Here is a 27,446-nt window from a genome sequence, read left to right on the forward strand (position 1 = left end):
CACAGTGGCTTCCATCATTCTTAAATTGATGAAGTTTGGAAMCACCAAGTTTGGAACCAAGAACTCGAGGGAGAAGGGCCTCGGTCAGGGAGAAGACCAAGAACCCGATGGTGAATCATGGTGGGAGCATCATGCTGTGGGGATGTTTTCTCAGGGACTGAGAGACTAGTTAGGATTGAGGGAAAGATGAATGGAGCAAAGTACAGAGAGATCCTTGATGAAGACCTGTGCCAGAGCACTCAGGACTTCAGACTGGGGTGAAGGTTCACCTTCCAACAGGACAATGACCCTAAGCACACAGCCAAGACAACGCAGGAGTGGCCTCGGGACAAGTCTCTGAATGTCCCGGAGTGGCCCGGACTTGAACCCGAACGAACATCTCTGGAGAGACCTGAAAAAATGTGCAGCGACGCTCCCCATCCAACCTGACAGAGTTTGAGAGGATCTGCAGAGAAGAATGGGAGAAACTCCCCAAATACATGGGTGCCAAGCTTGTAGCGTCATACCCAAGAAGACTAGAGGCTGTAATCACTGTCAAAGGTGCTTCAACAAAGTACTGAGTAAAGGGTCGGCATACTTATGTAAATRTGATATTTCAGTTTTAAATGTTTTATGCATTTGCAAAAATATCAAAAAAACTGTTTTTGCTTTGTCATTATGGGGTATTGTGTGTAGATTGATGGGGGGAAACAATTTAATTTAATCCATAGAGTAAGGCTGTAACGTAACAAAATGTGGAAAAAGTGAAGAGCTCTGAATGCACTGTATAACCAATATGAAAAACACTATAGTATTAAGCTGATTGGCCACTCTTTAAGTGCCGCAAAATGAGAAGCGACACTCATTGGGGTGTAAACTGTGGATTTGGAAACTCGAAATGCTCCTGAGTAGAATGGACACCCCGCCCCCTTTACTGCGACACAACGTTCAGGCAATTATGTATGTCCAATATGAAGAACATACTGCATTCAAGCTCATTTCCCTTTTTTTATATTGTTAAACAAAATTCTAAGTCTGCTAACATTTCCTAATAACATTTGACCATTTCTATAAAAAAGATTACCATATTCATTGCGGGACTTTTGTTTTGAAGGGAAATCGCCGAGGTCACGGCCTTTGTTCATGCTTATTCTTGCAGTTTTCTCAGCTGTGTATATTTTGCAGTTGCACCACGCACACCCTTTCATCAGTTGAGGCTCATTGTCYGTTCAATCATGAAGTTTCTTCTTCCGTAGAGGTGAAGTTGAAACCAGTGGGATGAGCGAGTTTTACAGACATCATGTTGAAGTAGGCCAGCTTTGTGGGATCAAGTTCATTMATTTTTAACAAAACGTTTGGTGCTTCTGTCATACCCTTTAAAATAAATAAAGATGCTGATCTTTATGGTGGCACCCTTGTTATTAAGTGACGGCGTGCTGTCTTACAAACGTACTCTGTGCAAACCAACAATGACCATATAAACAAAAAACTTACGTTCAGTTCAGGGTACTGTAAAGCACAGATAATCTTGCCTTAACATGACAGGGTACTGGTATAATTTACTAAGAAATAAAAATGTGGATGTGTTGAGTACCCTTTGGTTGGCCAGGCCTACATGTCAAATTAGCAATCAAGGAAAGGGCTAGTTGTTTTTAAAAAAAGCATTGAAAGTGTGAAAATGATCAGCTTTCATCGCTCTGCTTTGGAATGATAACAATTAGCTGACCATACAGAATGCCTGATATGAAATGACTCACTCATAAAAGACAAGCAGCCGTTTATATTTTATCTAAATACATATACATTCTTTTCATAGCCAAAATAGACATAGTCAAAGACAGTAATGGTTTTAAGAAATTATTTATTATATTTCGAAATAGTTGAGCAAGGCRTTAGTGATGGGCACTATATAATCAAGCCTACGAAGAACTCGTTCCGAACTAAGCGGTGATGAACGTAAATTCGCTGCTACGACGAAACATATACCGAAGACAAGTTTACTTCGACAATATAAGACGCCAGTATACTTTTGGATTTGTGTTCGTAGAAATATCACGGGCGTTGGCTCTTTGCTGACAAAACTACCCTAGTTAATTGTAAGAAAAAGTGCACTTATTGGAAGGCTTTATCCCTAGCTAACTAGCTGGCTAACTAGCCGTAGAGCTAGGTTAGCTAGCTAACATCTTTTGGCTTCATACGTTTTCTGAACAGAATTGTAAGTGAATGGKTACCTTTACATATAAGTATCTGCAACTTTATTAAGAGTGAATTATGTTGGTGGGTTTGTTAACGTTACTTGACTGTGCTCGGCATTTATCAATTGAATTTGAGACTAACGCGTTAGTTGGGTAACTTGGCTATCAAATTATCCCACAACAAGTCGGCGTTCAGGCTAGCTTGGTCAACTAAACAAAGTTTTGGGCTCTAAGTATGCTAACTAGTTGGCCAACTACATAACGTTAGTTAGCTACCAAGTAAACCAAACACGACGCCAACGGTCGTGTAACTTTAAACTAGATAGGTAGCTAGTTAACGTTTAGCTAATTGTTAGCCATTCATCGAATATTTGACGCCGGTTGTCTAAGTATCAGCGTATTCATATCATCTGCCAGTGCACCTTTCAATTAGCTAGCTAACGGTAGTTACACATTTTAGTGAGTCAGCTTACATTTGCCTGACTCTTAGTAATTTAGATGGATAACGTTACTTCCAGTTGATTGACTGCGTGTTAACTTTCAATTATTTAGCTTGCTAGCTAATGATCGCCAATTTCCTAGCATGCGAACGTTAGTTGGCTACCTAATTGCCATCATTAGCTAACTTGGTAACGTTAATCGCCACTTCGCTATGCTTCTCAGGTATGGATGGATGACTTGTTGCCAGACCAGTTTAGTTTTGCAATTTCGTCTTGTCTGCGTTTAACTCTAAGAAAGACKATGTATTTCTCGAATGTAGCTAGTAGTGAAATAGGCCTGTTCTTTGCATGTTGATATTTACTATTTTCTTGTAATTACTACGCAACCTACATTTAAAATAATGCCAGAATGATGTTTGAATATTCTGATTTTTATCTTTTGGTAGATATAGTAGGCCTGTATGGGTTATTTCATAACAAAATGTTATTCTTTAACAGGTATACTACTAAGATCTTAAAACAGAAGTTATATATTGGTTTGGCCCCCCGACGGAGTCATGGAAAGGGRTGCTTGTGTAGAGGTGCAGGAGAACGGTGACACCGAGGTGGTCAAGGAATCAACTGGCCCATCCCCTTACAGATATACCAAGGTATTTTGGCGATGCATGGCTAATATAAATGGATAGCTGCGCACCTAGCAGCACAACTTTGTGAGTAAACATAATTTGTCTTCTTACAGGAGGAGCTTTTGGAGATGAAATATTTTCCAATCTCTAATGAAAGGCCAGACTGTCTTTTGGAAAAATTTGACAGGTGAGTGTTTCTTAGATTGTCACACTTTGGAAAAATTTGACACACAACACTTGTCGTTCTATGCCAACTGTTGAGTTGTTCCCTCTGGTTTAACTGTTGTGTTTTTTTGTGGTGGGGGGTGTCCAGTGATGGTGTGTGGGACCCTGAGAAGTGGCATGCTTCGCTGTACCCCACCTCGGAGTGCAGCTCTCCTGTGGATGGATATAAGGACTTTGTGGATGATAGGATCCCTCTGAAACGTAGAATTGCAGGTAAATTAGTAATGTAGTATATCATTTTCATAGCTGATATTCAAATGACTGTGACATACACATATTTAACACATACTCCATAAGGGTTTGAGGGAATTTGAGCTCAAATTTGTACAGCTGTCCTTAGACATGCCACCTTGCTTACTCTTACTATTCTTTGTAGAATAAGCCATGAAGCATTAKTGTTAATGTTGAATGCTAACTGTTTTTTTTGTAACACTGTTCTCAGATCCCCGTGAGCGACTAAAGGAGGATGACCTGGATGTGGTGCTCAGCCCACAGCGTCGTAGCTTCGGAGGGGGGTGCGTTGGCAACGCTTTGCCTGCACCCACCCGCCGCCCTGTCAGCCCCCTGGAGAATAAGGAGAATGATAGTCTCCGGCTGGGTGTGGCGCGGCGCATCGGCAGTGGGCGCATCATGGCGGCCCGAGGGTTCGAAAGGGAGAGGGAACCCCGCGTGGAGAAGGAGCGAGACTTCAAGGATAAGAGGTTCAGGGTTAGTGTCTGCTGCTTCCTGATCTGCATTCAATTCAAACAGAATGACCCTAAAGTGACAAATAGTTATCTGTATGTACCGACACACAAAATGGTTATTTCTTGYGCCTCAATGGGAGGCTTACTTCCTGCAGTAATAAATCTAAATGACAATCGTCAGGAGCTGTGTACACATTCCACTCTTTGCTCTCTTTAAAGATTTCCCATGGTATTTAGCAGCTTGTTAGATTTGGTGTATACCAGTTCTTCCCTTTCCTGCAGCGTGACTTTGGGGACAAGCGTGTGTTCAGTGAGAGGAGAAGGAATGACCTGGAGGAGGAGCCGGAGTGGTTCTCAGGGGGCCCGACCAGCCAATCAGAGACCATTGAGCTCATTGGCTTTGATGACAAGATCCTGGAGGAGGACAAGCGCAGACCCAAACGCTCCAGGAAGAGGACAGACGCCGTGAGAGAAGGCAAGTCGTGCTGCATCATATCACCATTGGAGATCATGGGAGTTGGTGTTCCCCAAAAAGGTTGTCTGTTTACAGCAAGGGTGTCAAACATATCTGGCGTGCGGGTGGTTTGAGTAAAACATTTTTTTTAAAGAACTCAGTTTACTTTAAAAAGCATTTGTAGTGGGTGATATCTGATGCAACTTATTTTTATTTTTTAGGTTGTACGTCAGGTTTAATATTGTAGCTTTCATCAATGTAATTGTCTAACTTCAGTAGCCATTCAGCTATCAGATTATCTTAAACCAGCAAGCTACCCTTATGGTCTGTTTGCTATGTGTTTATTCATTGTCGTGTTTGCATTAATGTGTTCAACAGTGGAATGTAACGGTGGGCTAGCAGAGGAGCAAGTCKTGAGAGATTCTCACTCTACAGCAGACCAGGAGGTCCCTCACCCAGAGGTCCTACCAGAGCAGACATCAGGAGACTTTGACTTCAATGAGTTCTTCAACCTGGAGAAGACCATGCCAGGACTGGCCTCTGTAAGTCCTGGGCAGCACTGCATGTTTAAGGTGTGTGTTTGGGGGCTATAAGGTGTGCACTGTGTTATACATCAACTCTAAATGTACCATGCATTGGTCTGTAGTTGGCTACACATGGTCTTCTCATACACTGGAGGTTAGTAGTTTCATGGCTTTATCACTTGGGACTTTCCTTTGTCTGTTTGGATGGATGATGGTGGCATTGTCACCCTGTCAAGGACATTGTACTTTCTAACATATTTTTTTGCAGTGTAAGGTTGTTGTAAGGGACCCAACCGGTTTTTCCTCCAGTGTGGTGGTTTTGTTAGGGTTCAGTCTAATGCAAACGTATGCCCATGTGTTCCAGTTTATTACGTCACTTATTAGAATACCTTGCAAATTATTAGCAAAGGAAGCTCATTTCCCTATTTTATAGATATAGGATAGGGAAATAAAGCACAGATTCAATGAATGAAGGGTATACTACTGACAAAAAGTTCAAGTGGGGACATGGACAGAGCCCTAAATGTAAGTGTCACACCCACCCACCCTTTAGCAGTCTGCCACTCTGGACTATCAGCTTGCCTCTGACCGGCCTCTGTCCCTATGTTGCAGATGATAGAGGATGTTCTGGGTGAGGGCCCTGTGTCGGCCAGCCGTTTCAGCCGGTGGTTCTCCAGTAACCTGAGTCCTTCAGGCAGCCGCTCCTCCAGCCTGCGCTCCACCCCCCACGAGGAGCTGGAGAGACTGGCCGGTAAGGAAGGGTCACACTTCTAGCCTGGTCCCAGATCTGTTTGCTGTCTTGCCGACTCCTGTGGTCATTGGCATGACAATGACATAGGAGTTGGCAAGACTGCACAAACTGATCTGGGACCAGGCAAGAACATCTAGAGTTCTTGCCTGGGGGGGGGAACTTCATGGTTTTCTTAGTTATGCCTTCTGTTCAATTTTTATTATAGAAACATAATTGAATAACAATATGAAATGCATTACTTTTTTTACATATTGAGGACTAACACATTTGTTCTGGCCACAGATTAAGCCTAGCCCTGAAATAAACACAAATAAATGTAATTTGTCCAGGAAACTGCACCCTGTTGTCAAAATTTGGGAAATTATTGGTTTACCCCTCCCTCAGGGCTGGACCCCCGCTGTACGTCCCCTAGCCAGGGGGGCCCTGTCCCCTACTTCACCCCCATCCAGTCAGTGGAGCGTAGGGACAAGGTGGACATCCTGGAGCTGTTACACAAGGCCAAGATAGACTTGAAACCCCTCCTCTCCAGCCTCAATGTTAACAAGCAACGGCTACAGCAGAGCAGTGAGTCATCCTTTACATAACCACTACCTAAATTACACCATGTCAACTACATCAGCTGCAAGTCTACTACAAAATTTGTCTTGTAAAAAATGGTTAGGTCATGTGGCTAGTTCAGCATTTATGACGAGAGTAATGGTTTGTAGGTTTTGGTGCATTGGTATGATGTGCATGTTTACATTGCCCTTCTGCCTTGTCCCCCAGCTCACTCGGGCGTAGTTCTCTCTTTGGAGGAGGTAGAGGGGGGSCTGAARGGGCTGAAAGTGGGCTCTGAGCTGCACCACCAGATGCCTCGAAAGGCCCACCAGCAACAGGGAGGCAGCACCAGCAGTGGCACACCCTTCATGGCTGAGCACCTGGAGCAGGCTCTAACAGGCGGTGTAGGCCCCAGTGCAGGGCCCCCGTGTTCACGGGCCAGAGACCCTGACATGGCCGCCTTCAACAAGTTGGTCAGCAGCATGAAGGCAAGTGGAACACTGCCCAGCCACCCCAAAGAAAACCAGGTGAACAGCAACGTAAGTGTGCTACTCTCGGCTAATCTTTAAAAAGCACTGACTGTCCTGTTGGCATGCTGCCTCTCAGGTCAAGCTGGATGTTTAAGCCCTGACTGCTTTGAGCTGCTTCAGGTAACCTAGAGTATGGTAAACTGACCCACGTATGTTTTGCTGTGTGTGGCCTTTTACAGCCCATGTAAGTGCTACATGTAGGTTTTCAAAAGCAAATGATGCATGAAAGCTAACATCCTAACCATTAAATCAAACCACCAAAGTCGGTATGTCTGGAACAGTGATGGGTATAMATTTGTATAGGGAAGTTAGACTTCCTCTTTCAAGGGGCGTTCTGGATTCACCTGAACCTCTATGCACTAACATGACAATCAAAGGATTGCATACATATTTTCTTTACATTAACCCTTAACATTATCCTTCATATCAAATTTGACTGGATTATCATTGTCCTGTTACGTTTGTGTGGTTTTGTGCCCTGGTGAATGTCTGTTACTTTAATCTATGGACATGGAGGTATATCTACATTCAGGACTTTCATTGCCTCTGGCTGAGCCATATTTTGCTCTTCTCCATCCCAATGGGAAAATGTTCAGATCGGACGATCAATTGTTGCTTTTTGTAGCAAATAGGTTAATCTGCCGTGACTAATGTTAGAATTGTCATGTCAAAAAGATGTTATAGGGTGGGTTGCACCAACATGGAATAACTATTAAACTGGGTTAAAACAAGTTTTAGCTATTAATCTTGTTGCACCACAATTAAATCCTTCCTCTAATCTAAGTTAAATTTTCACTTAAAACCTAGATACATTTTTAGCCTGTTGGTCAATGAATAAATAAAAAAAATAGAAACTTAGATGGTTTAACTGATAAAATGGCAGCATATCAACTGTGTAGAGACTAAAGAGTTCCTCAGAGAATAGAGACCAGTTGAATCCCGTTGCATTTTAGGATAATTGACTCGTTATTCAGTGGGCTATTTATGTGCCCATTTTGTACAACAATTGAATTGGGTTTTATGATATGCCCAGCCTTGGTACGAATGATGTTATGCAACATGCTGTAACGGGCCTGATAACGGTAACATATTAGTGAAGTAGCATTAATGTTAGTTTTAACGTGCATTGATATTTACCAGTTATTTATGCTTACTAAATATTGGTGGGTCAAATTGTCCATCATAGGGGTTATGGAGAGGGGAAAACTGCTGGGGAATCATCTCGYATATCTTCTGGGTGATAGGATCAATTCCCTTGGACGGAGGCCCCCCTCTGGCTTCGGTCAGAAATAGCCCCCGCCTTTGCCACATCCTTTTTGGCTTTTGCTTTTTTTCCACCACATTTTGATTTGGGTCCCTCTTCCCTTTAGTCCATGTCAATCCATTTACATTTGTCGCATTAAATGTCCCAGGTGTCTTCTTTTTGCCAGTCGTTGTCTGTCTTTTTATACTCCAGTACGTTACTAAATTCCTCCATCAGCTCCGGCGATATTTTAATTTTTTTCATAAGTGGAGAAATTTGAACTTTGACATGCCATGATCAGGTGGCTAGCGGACAAATAAATAGCTAAATAGCGTTAAGTAATGACAATAAATATTGTACGCTAGCTTGGTTTATAAACTCGCTAGCTACAGTAGCTAACAAATTCGTTTTTTTTCTAGTACTGGCAAATAACAGATTTTATTTCATATCAGCCAACCCATGAGAACCTTTTACAATAGTTGCAGTAGTTCTGAYGTTACATTGTGATTATTTTATCAAGGAACAGGAACTTTGTGGCTTCATTTTGCAAGTTGGCTAGCTACTTCGTTTAAACTCACGAAATACCTCATATTGGTGTAACATGTCACTAATCATAGTTTAAAACCGTTAGTCATAGATTTACTGATCCAGATTTAAATTGAGGTGGTGCAACACATCTCTAATTATAAGCCTAGATTAGCTCATCCTAGATTAATTTTAACCATGTTGGTGCAACCCACCCATAATGTCTTGTACATAACAATCTATGTTTTCTATTGGATGACCTCAGTAATTTCTAGTATTTTGACGTTGTAAAAATGGGATGTGTAACACGATTGTTAACCAAAGCATATGTTGGCTTCTCAAATGACTGCCTCGCCTGGTTCACCAACTACTTCTCAGAGTTCAGTGTGTCAAATCGGARGGCCTGTTGTCCGGGCCTCTGGCAGTCTCTATGGGGGTGCCACAGTGTTCAATTCTCGGGTCGATTTCTCTGTATATATCAACGATGTCTCTTGCTGCTCGTGATTCTCTGATCCACCTCTATGCAGACGACACCATTCTGTATAYGTCTGGCCCCTCTTTGGACACTGTTAACAAACCTCCAAACGAGCTTCAATGCCATAACACTCCTTCTGTCGCCTCCAACTGCTCTTAAATGCTAGTCAAGTTAAATGCGTGCTCTTCACCCTCCCTGCCGACTAGCATCACTACTCTGGATGGTTCGACTTAGAATATGTGGACAACTACAAATACCTAGGTGTCTGGATAGACTGTAAACTCTCCTTCCAGACTCACATTAAGCATCTCCAATCCAAAATTAAATCTAGAATCGGCTTTCTATTTCGCAACAAATCCTCCTTCACTCATGCTGCCAAACAAACCCTCGTAAAACATACCATCCTACCGATCCTTCGGCGATGTCATTTACAAAATAGCCTCCACTCTACTCACCAAACTGGATGTAGTCTATCACAGTGCCATCTGTTTTGCCACCTAAGACCAATATACTACCCACCACTGCGACCTGTATGCTCTCGTTGGCTGGCCCTCACTACATATCCGTCACCAAACCCACTGGCTCCAGGTCATCTAAGTGTTTGCTAGGTAAAGCCCTGCCTTATCTCAGCTCACTGTCACCATAGCAACACCCACCTGTAGCACGCGCTCCAGCAGGTATATTGCACTGGTCATCCCCAAAGCCAACACTTCCTTTGGCCGCCTTTCCTTCCAGTTCTCTGTTGCCAAATGACTGGAACGAATTGTAAAAATCACTGAAGCCGGAGACTCATATCTCCCTTACTAACTTTAAGCATCAGCTGTCAGAGCAGCTTACTGATCACTACCTGTACACAGCCAATCTGTAAATTGCACACCTGACTACCTCATCCCCATATTATTACTTASTTTGTTCTTTTTTGCACCCCAGTATCTACTTGCACATCTATCACTCCAATATTAATGCTAAATTGTAGTTATTTTTGCCTACCTCCCTACTCTTCTACATTTGCACACACTGTACATAGAATAATCTGTTTTTATTTTCATTTGTGTTATTGACTGTATGTTTAACTCTGTTGTTTTTGTCGCACTGCTTTGCTTTAGCTTGGCCAGGTCAGTTGTAAATGACAACTTGTTCTCAACTGGCCTACCTGGTTAAATAAAGGTGAAATAAATAAAATAAAAATGTATGCATCAGAAAATGCCCAGTAGGATGGGTTAAGTGTGTCCACTACCAAGACGGCTGTCTGATTACACAACCTTCCACCCCATTTACAGCTCAATCAGCCCTCAAACCCTGCTGTAGTGCCCCTGCCTGAAGCCAAAGTGCCTGCCCAACAGCACAAGAACATATTCCAGGTGTGTGGTTTGGGACTAGCTTGCATGTGGGATTTTGATAGTAAGCTGTAGCATGAAAGGATGGCATTATTTTGTTTGGCTGGTTTGTTTAGGAATGGAGGACTCCCTGATTAGCGCTTGTGTTATGATTGTGTTGATCCTGTCTGAGCAGTGTGTAAAACTGTTACAGGAGCTTCTGGGTGCACAGGGACCTCCCTGTAGAGGCTCCCCTTCCCTCCTCCACAGCCTGCTGGGCAGCCCCAACGCCCCTCCACACCCTGGTCCTCAACACAGCCTGCTACAGCACAGGGGGCCCTCGCCTCCACTCTACCCACAGAGGGCTCCCTCTCCTGACTACTTCCATGGACGCATGCATCCTCCCGCCGGTAGACATTACTCTGTGGAAGCTAAGACTAGGTTGTGTTCATTAGGGCACAAATGTTCAGATAGTCTCTACCCCACCCCTGTTTCAGGGCACTTTTCTTCCATTTGGTGCCTAATAACTACAGTGTGTGTGTGATTGAGTGACTGTTTTGTCTTGTGATGTTTTCAGGTTACCCTGTTGGTCCACAGCCCATGATGGGGGAGCAGTTCCCAGAGATCCATAGATCCTTCAGCCCTGGTCCTGGACATGGACCCACCCTACAACAGCAGCAACAGGTCAGAGATACTCTTGTCTATCAAATTGCCCAATGATGGGTCGGGYCAGGACGATACCAGTATCTTGAAACTCTGTTTGATACTAATGAGTGAACTTCTTTAGGTAAACAATCCTAATATTTGAAACAAACATTGTTATCATCCATTTTATTTTCAAAGCTATAGGACACTATTTTACATACAACAGGTTTTATAGGACCTAAAGTCTGCTTTGTTTTCCTTTTTGTCATGGAAAAATGATTTGATACTGGTATCGTGCCGGGCCTAATTTTGGGACAGTAACACTTCTGAAGTAGGGCTGGGCGACTTATTAAATTTGTTTTAGTGCAAAATTCCAAATGCCTGTATTACAAGGTTATGAACGTTTATTTCCACTTCTCATGTCTTGTCTCCTTGTGTACTGTGTCCCTTTCCACACATACACTAAGCCCCTCTGCCACTCACAACAACACATATTAAAGATGACTACTTTTACTACCTATCTGACAAGTAGTTTCAACTTGCAATTTGAGGTTTGGTCGAACAGAATTATTCATAGACACCGAAACGACATTGAGCCATTTATATTTTACTGTAATATATTTTTTTATGTCTCAACTGAGAGCATACCCTACTTAACCTTTTCGTTAATACTCCAGTTTTTCTAGAAAACGAATGCTTTGTTTCTAGGGCTGTAACTATTCACCTCTACGCATCAGTTCCAGATTACAATGTTTAAGATTGGACTGCATCGGTGCGCATACTCCAAACTGATCTAAATGTAGCATGCATCGATCAGAAAATCCATTCAAACATTGGGAATTGCCAATTCACTACAATTTTATTTTTATGTTGCTCATATTACTTTCTTTCTGAAAATACCTAATCTGAAAGTGATAGTGTGGTGGCTAGATTAGGGGCCTACAGTACAGACAGCTCCTCCAGCTCATGAGCTCCAGCAGCAGATTTTTATTTAGAATAGAAAATGAATGTGTTTATGCAACATCTTAGTATATTGAAACTAATCACATTGATTTGTTCTCAAATCGCACTGAATCCTTTCAGACTAAAATGTACCATTCCTGTATCGGAGCCCTTGTATCTAGGTCAGCGGAGGCTGGTGGGTGGAGTTGTAGGAGGATGAGCTCTTTGTAATGAATGGAATAAATGGAGTCAAACGTGGCTTCTGTATGTTTGACACAGTTCCATTAGAATGAGCCTGTCCTATAGCTCCTCCCACCAGCCTTTCCTGCTCTAGATGCATATCGAATAGTCTTAACCTGTCTCACTCTCCCGTTCCGCTAGCGGAACTCCTCCCACATTCCACTGAAAAGGCAGAGCGCGAAATTCAAAAAATATTTTTTTAGAAATATTTAACTTTCACACATTAACAAGTCCAATACAGCTAATGAAAGATACAGATCTTGTGAATCCAGCCAACATGTCCGATTTTTTAAATGTTTTACAGGGAAAACACAATATATATTTGTTAGCTCACCAACAAATAGAAAAAAGCACAGACATTTTTCACAGCACAGGTAGCAAAATCAAAATCAACCAAACTAACCTCGAACAAACCAAAGAAACCAAGAAACAACTTAATCAGATGACAGTCTTATAACATGTTATACAATAAATCTATGTTTTGTTCGAAAAATGTGCATATTTCAGGTATAAATCATAGTTTACATTGCGGCTACAATCAGAAATTGCACCGAAAGCAGCCAGAATAATTACAGACACCAACGTGACATACCGAAATACTCATCATAAAACATTTCTGAAAAATACACGGTGTATAGCAAATTAAAGACACAGATCTTGTGAATATAGCCAATATTCCCGATTAAAAAAAAAAAAAAAAAGTTTTACAGCAAACACCACCTATATTTGTTAGCTCACCACCAAATACAAAAGACAGACAGACATTTTTCACAGCACCGGTAGCATGCAGCTAGCATGCACAAAGCCAACCTAACTAACCTAGAACCAACCTAACTAACCTAGAAACAACTCCCTCAGATGACAGTCCTATAACATGTTACACAATAAATCTATGTTTTGTTCGAAAAATGTGCATATTTTAGCTATAAATCAGTTTTACATTACTGCTACCAACATAGCCACCATCATAGCTACAGTCAGAAATCGCACGGGAGTAGCCAGAGAAAATACAGACACCAACGTCAACTACCTAATTACTCATCATAAAACATTTCAGACAAATATATGGTGGATAGCTAATGAAAGACAAATATCTTGCGAATATAGCCAATATTTCCGATTTTTGGAGTGTTTTACAGCAAAAACACTATCGTTATATTAGCTTACTACAATAGCTAACACACAGCAGCATTGATTCTAGTCAAATGGTAGCGATAGCACAGTTCGACAGATATATGAAAAAGCATCCCAAATTGGGTCCTTATCTTTGTTGATCTTCCATCAGAATGTTCTCCAAGGGGTCCTTTGTTCAGAACCGACTTTATTTGGATCCAGAACGAACGATTTCCCTCTTGAATTAGCAAGCACACTGGCAGTGCGGTGCTAACCTCTCATTCTTGAACCAATTCTTGCGACGCATCACCTCAAGTCCAGAATAAATTTCAATAATATAATTAAACTATATTGAAARAACATACTTTAGGATGATATTGTGACATGTATTAAATAAAATCGAAGCTGGAGAACATATTCACCTTTAACGAGGGCTTTCCAGGAGCCGAGCCCAGATCCAACTTCGCGCCCAGGAAAAAAAATAAATGGCGCTCCTGTCACTCCAAGAGGTTGTGTTCAATCCCAGGACGAGATAATCAAGTCATTTCTGCTCTCACTTCCGCATGACACCCAGGGGAAGGCGTATGACGTGTTTCTACAGTCATAAGTGACATGCCCTTTTATAGACAAGGTCTTGAAGAGAGACTTCGCTTTTGGAAATCTCACTTCCGGATAGGAAATGGTCTGTAAAAAGTTCTGTTTCACTTAGAAATAATTCAAACGTTTTTAGAAACTAGAGACTGTTTTCTATCCAATAGTAATAATAATATGCATATTGTACGAGCAAGAATTGAGTACGAGGCCGTTTAAATTGTATACGATTTTCCCCCAAAGTGAAAATAGCACCCCCTGGTCCTCATCAGGTTAAAATGGAAAGATTCACATCCCTATCAGTTTGACTCGAGCAGCATTTTCCACATACTGTTACGTGCTAGCTGTATTCTGTTTTTATAAATGTGCAATGAGTAGGGCTGGTGACGGTGTTATCKGCCGTCATGAGTCAGGACCGCAGGAAAATTCTACGTGACCATTGAGTCACAGTAATCTCTTATGCACTCTGGACATACGTTGGTAGTTCCCAACTCGCTAATGGCCTGCTACTCGGGGCTGTATAGTCCATCTGACATATATACAATTGAAAATCGCATGAAACCCTTATCAAAGCAATATGTGCTTTTAGAACTCCCCTCATTGTGATCAATTTGAACGAAGAAGTTTAACAGTAGATTGAAACAGTGGAAAACATGGTCGTTGGGGATGTTTCGAAGCCTAACATAACGAAATGGACCGTGTGTTCTATGATTCATTCTAAACAACCATAAGCATACTAGTTTATGCACATGCATAGGCCTGTGAGCCCCCCAAAAAGACTGAATTAAAAGGATTGTGCCATTATACATAGCCTACCGCATATTACGCATGGCAGAAAAACATAAAATAAACTGATTTTAAGATTTCTTTGTTACATTGGTCTAGCATATATCCTAATTTGTTCAATATGAGTATTCACCTTTGCGTGTAGACTGCATTATGCGTACTGGATGGACTGCTTACCTAATGCTATGCTCCGAACTTTCTATCCATGAGTCTAGAAGATAACTTCTAGGCCTAGGCGACGCGGTTGGTTCGTTGCTTGTGCAGGGCAGCTAAGCCTACAATTAGAGTGAATTTGTACTCTTATTTAATARGCTGACACTTGCTACAGAATATTTAACCACCGTGCGTTTTAGGGATGCATGATGTATCGGAATTGGCCGATATTGGCTAAAAATGCCGACCTCGGCCCAATGTCTAGTTTAACGACGCAGTGCAGAACTGATGTCAAAGCTGCCGTGTGTACCTACAGTTGAAGTCGGAAGTTTACATAGACCTTAGCCAAATAAATTTCAACTCAGTTTTTCACAATTCCTGACATTTAATCCTGGTAAAAATTCCCTGTCTTTGGTCAGTTAGGTTCAACACTTATTTTAAGAATGTGAAATGTCAGAATAATAGAGAATTACTTATTTCTTTCATCACATTCCCAGTGGGTAAGAAGTTTACATGCACTCAATTAGTACTTGGTAGCATTGCCTTTTTAAATTTTTTCATTTGGGTCAAATGTTTTGGGTAGCTTCCCACAATAAGTTGGGTGAATTTTGGCCMATTCCTCCTGACAGAGCTGGTGTAACTGAGTCAGGTTTGTAGGCCTCCTTGATCGCTCAAGCTTTTTCAGTTCTGCCCACATTTTCTATGGGATTGAGGTCAGGGCTTTGTGATGGCACAACTTTTGAAGTATGCTTACGGTCATTGTCCAATAGGAAGACCCGCTTCCTGACTGATGTCTTGATGTTTCAACATATCCACAATTTTCCATCCTCATGATGCCATCTATTTTGTGAAGTGTGYCAGTCCCTCCTGCAGCAAAGCACCCCCACAACATGATGCTGCCACCACCGTGCTTCACGTTTGGGATGGTGTTCTTCAGCTTGCAAACGTACCTTTTTCCTCCAAACATAATGATGGTCATTATGGTGAAACAGTTCTATTTTTGTTTCATCAGAGGACATTTCTCCAAAAGGTACTATCTTTGTCCCTATGTGCAGTTGCAAACCGTAGTCTGGCTTTTCTATGACGGTTTTGGAACAATGGCTTCTTCCTTGCTGAGTGGTTTTTCAGGTTATGTCGCTATAGGACTTGTTTTACTGTGGATATAGATACTTTTGTAACTATTTCCTCCAGCATCTTCACAAGGTCCTTTTTTGTTCTGGGTTGATTTGCACTTTGCACCAAAGTACGTTCATCTCAAGGAGACCAAACGCGTCTCCTTCCTGAGTGGTATGACAGCTTCGTGGTCCCATGGTGTTTATACHTGCGTACTATTGTTTGTACAGATGAACGTGGTACCTTCAGGCGTTTGGAAATTGCTCCCAAGGATGAAACAGACTTCTGGAGCGCTGCAATTTATTTTCTGAGGTCTTGGCTGATTTATTTTTGATTTTCCTATGATGTCAAGCAAAGAGGCACGGAGTTTGAAGGTAGGCCTTGAAATACATCGACAGGTACACCTCCAATTGACTCAAATTATGTCAGTTAGCCTATCAGAAGCTTCTTAAGCCGTAACATAATTTTCTGGAATTTTCCAAGCTATTTAAGGGCACAGTCAACTTGGTGTATGTAAACTTCTGACCCACTGGAATTGATACAGTGAAATAATCTGTCTGTAAACAATTTTTGGAAAAATTACTCGTCGTGCACCAAGTAGATGACCTAACCGACTTGCCAAAACTATAGTTTGTTAACAAAAAATGTGTGGAGTTGTTGAAAAACCAGTTTCAATGACTCAACCGAAGTGTATGTGAACTGCCGACTTCAACTGTATATAACGTAGGTAGATGACAATGACAGCACAAAAATATAGCGATACATGCGCAACACAGCATTCCTAACCTAGCCCACAATGTCTGCTGTGTGGATCGAGTGGTCATTTGAAGAAGTAAGAATTTCAGCGAGAAGGCGAAATCCATTAAAACAGAATGGAATTCATTGCCCTTGACAATCAACCGCCTGTCGGTTGACGTTAACTTTTGCTGACTGGTCACGCACGGGTACACACTACCAAGTAGGTGCTATTTTTCAAACGTTGCCCTACCAGAGATGCGTAGTATTGTTGAAACGCACATCCATGAGCTACTTGCTATGGGCGTCACTGCGATTAGCTTCACGACTGACATTTGGACAAGCGACGTCTGCCCCATGAGCATGCCGAGTCCGACAGCACAGTGGGTCGACAAGGATTTGGTAGTGAGGAAAGCCGTATTGCATTCTCAAGAATGTGCTGGGTCTCTTACCGCTGCTGAGGATATGTTTGAAACATGAACACGCTCCATTCAAACAATTGACTCGCAAAATAAACTCAACTGCGTCTGCAGCAGACGTGATACTCTGTCATGGCATTAATGCTGGCTCAACAAAACCTGACGGTCTGTTGGCATAACTTGGAAAGGTACCCTACTAGAGTTCTCTCTGAGCCTCTACTGTGTCACCACCATCCTCGACGCTAGGTACAAGAACCACTACTTCGATGCAGACAAACAGGGTTTACATGAGAAATTAGATGCAGATGGAAAGATGAGGCCACGGACAGACAGAGCTGAAACTTCACTGCTTGACATGTATGATGAAATCCTGGTTGAGACTGAACAAAGTAACAACGAAACAGCACAGCAAGTAAGTGAAAAACATGTTTTACTGGTAAAGGGGACATGCTTAAATGCTTACAAAATAGCTCTTTGGKGTGTGTTTTTCAAATATTTACCTGTACTAGAATGCCTAAAAGGCTGCTAAAATTTTTACTATCATTATCGCTTTTTTTTGGCAAGGAAAATATTGCTTACGTCCCAATTTCATATCGGTGCATCTCTTTCCTTCCTCCAGCACGCAGAGGGGGCCTGTCAACAGTTTAATTAAATGTTTTGTTGTGAAAACCATGTTACTATCAATGTTCGCAAACAGATTTCACAAGTTTCCCAAATTAAGCACTGGGTAAATGCAGGAACCGGGTTGGAGAGCCAATGGCATGCAGAATATCACCTGTAATGGTTGATGCTGTGGAGTGAAATAACCGGAGTAGCCTGAAACTAACCCGCAGGAAAGCGGCTTCCATTCATTATTGGAGTGCATGTGTTTTTTTGTGAGCCCCCCCCCCCCCCCTCCCTGTTCCTTCCCATTTTATAATGGGCCATTCTAAATCTGAACTTAACATTTTATTAAATACAAGATTACCATTTAGAATGGTGAAAATGTTTACTTGATGAAAAAACTGTGCAGCCTGAGGCAAAGAACAGTGCAAGCTTTTTTTGCTACTCTCAAATCATCTATAGGCTATCATGCAGCCTAAAGATTGTATGTTTTAATTTCTACGGATTGTATCGTTCACAACTAAAGTAGCCAAATAACTCTATCTAGCATATAGGCTCTGTTTCAAATTATCACTTTTACACTCAACCTAGCCACTTCATATGCACACTCGCTCCGGAATGGGGGAAAAAGTATCCTTCAAATTTTATTCAGGTAAGTTGAATTATATTTTTCTTTGTATTAAATAATGGCATGAGACTTATGTATATATTGTTTGCTAAATTAACAAGCCTATGGCATATAACATTCTGTTCTTCTGAAATTAATGTTCTTGTTTCTTTAGACATGCCTAAAATAAATAACGGCTTTATTTTGACGGTGTATATTAAATTGATTTATTCAACAACAAAAAATATTCCGAAGGTGCGCGTCATGGTTTCTATGCATGGCGGCCTGGAGATGCTAACAGTGTTTGTTAATTAATGGTAMATTTCGGTGAGACTGGCAGTCTTTTGCATGACAATAGCCAGCTGACAATTTCATGACCGCCTTAGCAATGAGCATAAAAATATCCATTTGTATATGGAATTGCTAACTCATTTTGAGAAACAAGCATCTTTTCCAGGTAGGTTACTTGATTTCAATATCTAGAAGTGGACAGGCTAGCATGCTGTTCAGTTGGAGACGTACAGGCCACTTTAAACTGTACTACCTAGGGATGTTAACTGTTAGTCGCTGAAAATTGTGCATTTAGTGTTCAGAGCCCTTGATTTTCCCACATTTTGTTACATCTTATTCTAAAATTGATTAAATTATTTGATCAGTCTACACACAATACCCCATAATAACAAAGCAGAAACATTTATTTTAATTTGTTTGCATATTTATTAAACTTGAAATTGCGCTCCGGTGCATCCTGTTTCCRTTGAACATCCTTGATGTTGCTACAACTTTATTGGAGTCCACCTGTGKTAAATTCAATTGATTGTACATGATTTGGAAAGGCACATGTCTATATAAGGTCCCACAGTTGACAGTGCATGTCAGAGCAAAAGCCAAGTCATGAAGTTGATGGAATTGTCTGTAGCTCTGACAGGATTATGTCGAGGCCCAGATCTGGGGAATGGTACCAAAACATTTCTGCAGCATTGAATGTCCCCAAGAACACAGTGGCCTCCATAATTCTTAAATAGAAGTTTAGATACTCCAGAGCTGGCTGCCTGGCCAAACTGAGCAATCGGGGGAGAAGGGCCTTGGTCAGGGAGGTGACCAAGAACCTGATGGTCAAACTGACAGAGCTCCAGAGTTCCTCTGTGGCGATGAGGAACTCTGGAGGACAACCATCTCTGCAGCACTCCACCAATCAGGCCTTTATGGTGGAGTGGCCAGACGGAGGCCAGTACTCAGAAGGCACATGACAGCCTGCATAAAGACTCTCAGACCATAAACAAGATTCTCAGGTCTGATRAAACCAAGATTGAACTCTTTTGCCTGAATGCCAAGTGTCCTGTCTAGAGGAAACCTGGCACCATCCCTATGGTGAAGCGTGGTGGCAGCATCATGCTGTGGGGATGTTTTTCAGTGGCAGGGACTGGGAGACTAGTCAGGATTGAGGGAAAGATGAACAGAGCAAAGTACAGATCCTTGATGACAACCTGCTCCAGAGCACTCAGAACCTCAGACTGGGGTGACGGTTCACCTTCCAACGGSACAACCACCCTAAGCACACAGCTGAGCCAACGCAGGAGTGGCTTCGGGACAAGTTTCTCAATGTCCTTGAGTGGCCCAGCCAGAGCCCAGATTTGAAYCCGATCATCTCTGGAGAGAAGAAAATGGCTGCTGCTCCCAATCCAACCAGACCGAGCATGAGCGGATCTGCGGARAAGAATGAGGAACTCCCCAAATACAGGTGTGCCAAGCTTGTAGCGTCATACTCGAGGCTGTAATCATTGGCTAAGTTGTTTCAACGAAGTACTGAACAATGGGTATAAATATTTACGTTATTGTGACATTTTAGTTTTCCATATTTAATAAATGTGCAAAAATGTCAACCTGTTTTTCCTTTGTCGTTTATGGGGTATTGTGTAGGGTGAGAAACCATTTAATCCATTTTAGAATATGGCTGGAACATAAGATGTGGAAAAAGTCAAGGGGTCTAAATACTTAAAGAATGCACTGTACGTTAGTGTAATTTGCATACTTTTTTATGGAATTTAAATTGCCTTATGTTTTATAGTCGTCATGCATCTTATTTATTGCACAGCATACAGAGCCTAGTTTGAGGAATGGAATATCCTACCACCTGTCAGTGCGAGAGKAGCTTCTCAGTCTGTAGGCTACTGGAGTGAAACCTGCTTTGTAAGCCCAGTCATTCCTCAACAAATAACATGCGATTTGAATATAGAATTAACTTTGGTGGCCACGATTTTAAAACGAGCCATTTTTATTTCTCAAGCTCAACTCGTAATTAAAGTGCGCCTCCCATTCGTCATTCTGGTGTATAGGGTATAGCCTGCCTCCCATTGACTATCAGCACGTCACCCACCACTTTAATGTGAGTTTGAGGCAGYATAATTTTTTGAAACCTGAATGTTTTCCTTCAAATATTGAGATATATTTTTCCTTACTTCAAAGTATCCTTGTGGAAGTCCATCCATAGAAACATGTAGGCAATTATGCCATTAACCAGCATTTCTCTCCTGTTCTGTTTTTTTATGTAAACTTTCTTTCATTGTCCAGAAGCCGAAGGCACAATCCTAGTCATATTAGCAACCCATCATAGTTGATGCTATTAGATTCCCCCTCTTTTTTTTTTCTTTTTTTTTTAAAGTTTCGAACGGATTTTAATCTCACAACTGCTCGCATTATGTTTAGAGCAGTGTTTTTCATAAATTACATTTTGGCCAATGTTTTTGAATGACTAGCTGCTTTGTTACAGGAGTTGCATGTTCAATAATACGCTGTAGCCTTTATTTTTATTTTTTAGCCAGGACAACACCCCTACTCTTACGATAAGTGCCATGGGCTCTTTAATGACCTCAGTCAGGACACCCGTTTAACGTCCCATCCGAAAGACTGCACCCTACACAGGGCAGTGTCACCAATCACTGCCCTGGGGAATTGGGATTTTTTTTAGACCAGAGGAAAGAGTGCCTCCTACTGGCCCTCCAATACCACTTCCACAATGCTTTTGAACTGTAATGCTGTTGCATGTTTCCATTAGCTCTTAATGAAAAATGTCCAGTCCTTGTATGCGTGTTCAGTACCAGAGGAAGAGGCAAAGCGTGATGAATCACTCAGCCTATTTTGGGCCTAAGGTTGTCGCTTGTCTTCCCGCCTTGGGCTGGCTAGTTGTTAGTGCTTTGCAGGCCAGTCGTTATACTACACCGATCTCGACAAACCATTTCTGTATGAACCAGTCTTTGTGCACTGTGGCATTGTCATGTGGAAACATGAAAGGGCCTTCCCCAAACTGTTGCCACAAAGTTGGAAGCACAGAATCAACTAGAGTGTCATGCTGTAGCGTTTAAATTTCCCTTCACTGGAACTAAGGGACCTAGCCCGAACCATGGAAAAAAAYGGCCCCAGACCTTTATTCCTGCTCCACCAAACTTTACAGTTGGCACGATGCATTGGGGCAGGTAGCAAAACCCAGATTTGACCGTYGGACTGCAAAATGGTGAAGTGTGATTCATCACTCCCAGAGAACACGTTTCCACATCCCCAGTGTCCAATGGCGGTGAGCTTTACACCACTCCAGCCGACACCATGCGCCAAGCGAGCTTAGACTTGTGTGTGTGTGGCTGCTTGGCCATAGAAACCCACTTCATGACACTCCAGACTAACAGTTCTTGTGCTGAAGTTGCTTCGGGGCAGTTTGGAAYGCTTTAGTGAGCGTTGCAGCTGAGGACAACTTTTACGCACTTCAGCACTCGGTCCTGTTCTGTGAGCCGTTATTGCTCCTAGATATTTCTACTTCACAATACCAGCACTTACAGTTGACCGGGGTAGTTCGAGCAGGCCAGAAATTTGACKAACTGACTAGTTGGAAAGGTGGTATCCTATGACTGCCACTTTGCAGTCACTAGGCTCTTCAGTAAGGCTGTTCTACTGCCAGTGTTTGTCTATGGAGATTGCATGGCGGTGTGCTCGATTTTATACACCCAACAGCAAGTGTGGCTGAAATGGCTGAATCCACTAATTTGAAGGGGTGTTTACTTATGTACGTATTTGGATTTACATGTGTGGTTCTCCCACTACGACTTGGGAAAACATGCAGTTTATTAGGCTACARATTTAAATATGTTATGATGAACCTCACAAGTTGGTGAAAGTGCGCAGTGAGTGATCCTTCCCGATAAGTATTGAGGGTCTTATTCTGGTGACATGATTGATCCTTGGCTGCCGTTTAGACAAATGATTGCGCCTATCCATAAACTCATGTAGGCTAGTCTACCTGCACTAGATCTGTGAGCTGTTGGGTGGCGTGCACATGCCAAGACCAGAGTGGGCCTTTGCTATTTAACTCAACATTTTTGTGCCCACTATCGGGAGTTGAAAATGCAATGGAAACATTTCGAACTTTTGAACTTACATGAAGTGGTAAGTACCTTTTTTATGGGCACTCATCGCTTTTTATCCACAAGTCAGTCTGGTGGGGAAATGTATTACATTTACAGATTTCAGAATTTTCATATGTCGCAAATTGTATGGAAACCTAGCTATTGTCAATGAAGGTATGCCAACTGCAACCTTTTGAGATGAGTGTGTAAAAACGGGTGGTAGATGAATGCTTTCTTCTCTGGCTCCAGATGAGGGCGCTGTCCATGGCTGTTGACCAGGCTGACCGGCAGGCTCTGATCATCCAGCAAGACCTGGCTCTCCATGCCCACCACGCCTTCCAGACAGGTTACAACAAACCGCCTCCGAACAAGGCCTACCAACACAACCGGTGACTTTCACTTGTAGCTTTTAAGCAGGGATTGAATTATGCAATGACTTGGGGTGCCCAACATTCATCTTTCGTAATTATGGGGGGCCCTTGATTTTGTTATAGGGGTTTCGATCCCTCCTGTAATTTCAACCTTTGTTTCAAGTATCAATTGTGTACTGTGTGTGTTCTCCAGACAAACCAGGATGAACCGATCCCCTGGTCCAGGACCTCATCCTGCAGGCAGAAACTCTCCTGGCAACATTGTCACCAGCATGGTATGTTGAAAGGTTGTCTGGGTCGTATTCATTAGGCACAAAACAGACAGGTAGGCGACTTACCTGTGTGCTAATGAATGTGACCCTGTTCAATCACTCCGCTGAATCAAACCACATAGTGGTTTCAGGAAAGTGCTTTTTTGAGCTGTCCAACTCTTCCCCTCTTATGCACAATATATCATTTGAAGTATTGTAACTACAACTCTGAATTTGACCAACTGTGGTTTGTTGCATGTTACCTTTTTTTTAATGCCCTCATATAACTCAAAGTAATGTAACTACTGGTTATTGTCTGTTGTACAGCTGTCGCCATCTTTCGTGCCCACGTCTGTGATCCGTAAGATGTACGAGACGAAAGAGAAGAGTCGAGATGAGCCAGGTAGTCGTCCAGACAGCAAGGAGGGTCACTCCCAAGGCCACTCTAAAGAGGGTATGTTCACATACTGCTTTTTCATGTATGTATTTAAAATGTTTTGTCAATTTAGGTTTGCATGTCCGTAATGACATTGTTTGGGGAAGGCATTCTCGGTTAAAACTAGTCTGGTGTATTTTGGGCTTGTAATTTATGCACATGAAATAAAATTAATAAACACATGGTAGTGAACTAGTACTCAAGTCAGGTGGATGAATGCCCTCGTCGCTGCACTTGTCTGTTCCTGTCTTGTCAAATGTAGTGTTTGTGCTCCTGTGTTACAGACAGTAGCTCTCCCAGCTCCTTCCTGGATGGGATGGATGGTAGTGGTTCTCAGTCTGGAGGGGTAAAGGCCTGCTCCACCCCCCTGTCCTCCCACTCCCAGGCTCGCCAGTACGCCAAGGACCACCAGGAGCGTCCTAGGCCAGGCTCCGCTGGGCACCACACCCCCACCCTGGTGTCCCCCAGGTCTGTCTCTCCCTTCCCCTGTCCAATCTACCCAGTACCGCTGCTATCCCATGGACATGTGCCCATGGTGCGCCCTGCTCTGCCCCAGCTCCACCCCAGCGTGCTGCAGAGGATGCTGGCCCAGGGCATCCAGCCACAGCAGCTTGGCCCGGCTCTGATGCAGGCAGGTTAGTACTAGTCCACTCTTGATTACATTTGTATTTGTTTCGAACTGATCTACAAATCACAGTTCACAAAATAACTAGTTATTTTGTGATCAAGATTAGTAATTCTGTGCCTCGTTTGCGCAAACACGCTAATTGCCTATGCTAAGCCAGGGGTTCTCAGTGGTCCTACCGGGGTTCTGTGGACAGATCTCCAAAATATAATTTAAAGTATTTTATTACATTTTTATGGATAAATTATTGAACAAATTGGATAAGGGATCTGAGAAATAAATTGAGAGGGTAATACAATTTCAGATTAATCTATTATGTTCTTAACCCTAGGCAACATGGGTCTGGGAAGCTCACATGGATATTGGTATCCACAGTACTCAAGCAATTATACATTTTTCAACCTAATACTACTTGTACTCTGAAGTGGATGGAAATTACTGATTGCTGAGGTGCTCATTGAAATCTTTCTTCGTCCTAGGCATATTTCCACAACATGTTGACCTCTCGCCGCTTCAGGGGTTGCCCTCTACCATACTCGGACAACCCCTCTACCCCCTAGGAGCAACGGGACATCCTCTCTTACTTCCCAGAGCCAGCAATCCCATGCAACTAGCGCTCATGCAGCAGCAACAACCGAGACCAAGTGAGTGACATTTTCAGTTCAGTCTGTCATTGTTATTATTCAACAAGTTCAACAACCCCATCTTTAACCTATTTTGCATATGTTGTACTAATGTTCATGCACAGTCTAAAAGATGCAGGGAGATGAGGGCACTTAATGTATCTAGCTTTATGACATGGGTTTGCCAATGTTCCTCATGGCATTCACTGACAAATTTCATTTTCTCTCAGTGCATCCAACAGTCCCAGGCCACCAGTTACAGAACCACGGCCCTCATCGGACAAACCACTCCCAGCAACGTGTGGGTAGCCCTCCTGGCGTGGGGGGAGCTGGCCTGGCCAAGTGGTTTGGCTCAGACGTTCTGCAACAGCCCCTTCCTTCCATGCCTTCTAAAGTCATAACTGTAGACGAACTCGAGTTTGGGCCCTCAGGAGTTTCATACAACCAGAATTCTGGATAAAGCAAGACTTAAATTTCCCCATCCCTTCACCTCCCTGTTAATGAAAATGTGGTCTTTAATTTCTAAGACTAACAGATCCTGGAGAACGAACAGTACGTGTCCATGTTTTGTCTTAAACCTTGAAGTCACTGGTAGAGTATTGAGGCCTAAACTCAAAGGGAAGGATGAGTTGTGGAAGATTTCTTTTCTGCAGCTTATTTGTTTTGGGGTATTTTTTTGCAATAAAGATGAAGTAACATAAGCCCAAAACTGTACAGACTGTGGGATTAGATATTCTTCTTCCTGTACATATTTATTTTTTTCTTGTTAAGGGGAAGGTTGTATCCTGCTATTTTTAAGTGAAAACTGCCACAGTCAGATGGAGTAGCTACCAAGCGAAGCAAGGATTGTCATGTCCTGGTAGTTTTATTTCTCCCACCTTCCCCATGGATTTGAACTGCACCGAGAAAGAGGCTAATGCAAGTTCAATACCCATGTTTGATTGTGGAGTTGATCTTGAGTGTTCGTTTCAAAAGATGTCCTCCCTATGGCTGGGTCAGTCGGTGTCCCTGCCTGCCCTCTGTCTGGAGAGGTGGCTGGTGCTTACAGGAAGCCCCCAGGGGGAGCAGGAAGTGCTGGTTGTGCCTTTTGCTCTCTGACTCTCAGTTCTTATTTCTGTGATTCCTTGCATCCTATCCAGTTGCTCGTCTAAGATCCCTTCCCTCGGACATTCTTCTCCAATGTGCTTTGAAAAGGTAGAGGATCTAATGAAAGATGTCTCAAAAGAGCCCACTGTTTTTTTTTGTTTTTTTACTGCATCCCTCTTGACACCCCCCCTCCTTCAGTCACTGGAAAAGAAGCACTGCTCTGAATCATGTTATATATATATATATATATATTTTTTTTTTTGTGGGGTTGGTAAGGATTCAGTTTATGCTAATGTGCTATTAAGTTAAAAGCACAAATAGAATGAATAAATAATGTTCAATAAAGAATTCACAACTTGATTTATTTTTGTAAGAATTGTAACTAAGATTGAATACTTAAAACATGTGCCTTTTGAAACTGCAAGACATTGTGCTGTGTATTTGGAATAATGAGTTGCAAAGACTGGGTATCTTGGTGGGTGCCTGAAGACTGCTATTTTCCCCAGTCTTAATGAATGTCCTTCATGGTTTGTTTACATTTTTGCTTTTGGGCTGACAATGAACATGGATTTTTCGATCTTATCAAATTGGGTTTCGGTTCTCACTTTCTTTCCCTTACTCAGAACATAACACGGCTATTATTTGCATATGCAGATGGTTGTGCAATTCTCCAAAGGCATCTGAACTTTGAACAGTAGGCTTTCATTTCTATATTTTGGTCCACTAAAATGGAATGGGTTATAAAAACAATTTGCACCATCAACTATGGTTGGGTTCAACCTCTTTCTAAAGCATGTTTTGCCATTTATTCTAACATATGTACCTTCTCTTGTTCTGCACGCAGGACAGTCGGTAGCCTTTGGTCCCAGAAATTGCATGCCTCACCTAATGGTTGCGTGTAAGGTCATTGACTTACTAAAACACTGGTCGGCAACAGGTGCTGGCTCAAGTTTTTTATTTTTTTTATTTTTACGGTTTTGATCAAACCTTTCAGGGGTTCGGTAGAAATCTGTTAAGTATTCCCACACCCAAGTCATGATCGCGTCTCAATATAATCAAGGTATTAAATGATGTGTCTTCAAATACAATCTATTGTGCTTGCGGTCAATTTGCAGCGAAAAATTATAATCGGACGCGCGGCTGAATCTGCCACTACCCAGGCGTTGAAAGAGCTGTCATGCGTAGCAACGCCTGGGCAGAGGAACGA

At 42.3% G+C, this 27,446-nt stretch overlaps 1 protein-coding gene across 6 annotated transcripts; it reads left to right on the forward strand.

Moving 5' to 3' along the window:
- The first annotated feature begins 1,897 nt into the window (after window positions 1–1,897).
- On the forward strand, window positions 1,898–26,587 carry eif4enif1 (eukaryotic translation initiation factor 4E nuclear import factor 1). Of its 6 annotated transcripts, none has more exons than XM_023996950.2 (19): window positions 1,898–2,194; window positions 3,113–3,264; window positions 3,354–3,427; window positions 3,554–3,678; window positions 3,908–4,173; window positions 4,434–4,626; window positions 4,984–5,177; window positions 5,742–5,880; window positions 6,265–6,444; window positions 6,646–6,956; window positions 10,471–10,551; window positions 10,721–10,916; window positions 11,084–11,190; window positions 23,097–23,236; window positions 23,412–23,493; window positions 23,797–23,923; window positions 24,190–24,540; window positions 25,010–25,174; window positions 25,384–26,587. In XM_023996950.2, the coding sequence occupies exons 2-19, from the start codon at window positions 3,172–3,174 to the stop codon at window positions 25,611–25,613; spliced, it is 3,054 nt and encodes a 1,017-aa protein (XP_023852718.1). In that variant the 5' UTR covers window positions 1,898–2,194; window positions 3,113–3,171; the 3' UTR covers window positions 25,614–26,587. The 6 variants fall into 6 exon arrangements, with proteins under 6 accessions (XP_023852718.1, XP_070301802.1, XP_023852720.1 ...); XM_070445701.1 differs by having other exon boundaries at window positions 6,646–6,944; XM_023996952.2 differs by having other exon boundaries at window positions 6,646–6,905.
- The last annotated feature ends 859 nt before the right edge of the window (window positions 26,588–27,446 follow it).

Source organism: Salvelinus sp. IW2-2015, linkage group LG11, assembly GCF_002910315.2.
Source record: "Salvelinus sp. IW2-2015 linkage group LG11, ASM291031v2, whole genome shotgun sequence".
Lineage (NCBI taxonomy): Eukaryota > Metazoa > Chordata > Actinopteri > Salmoniformes > Salmonidae > Salvelinus > Salvelinus sp. IW2-2015.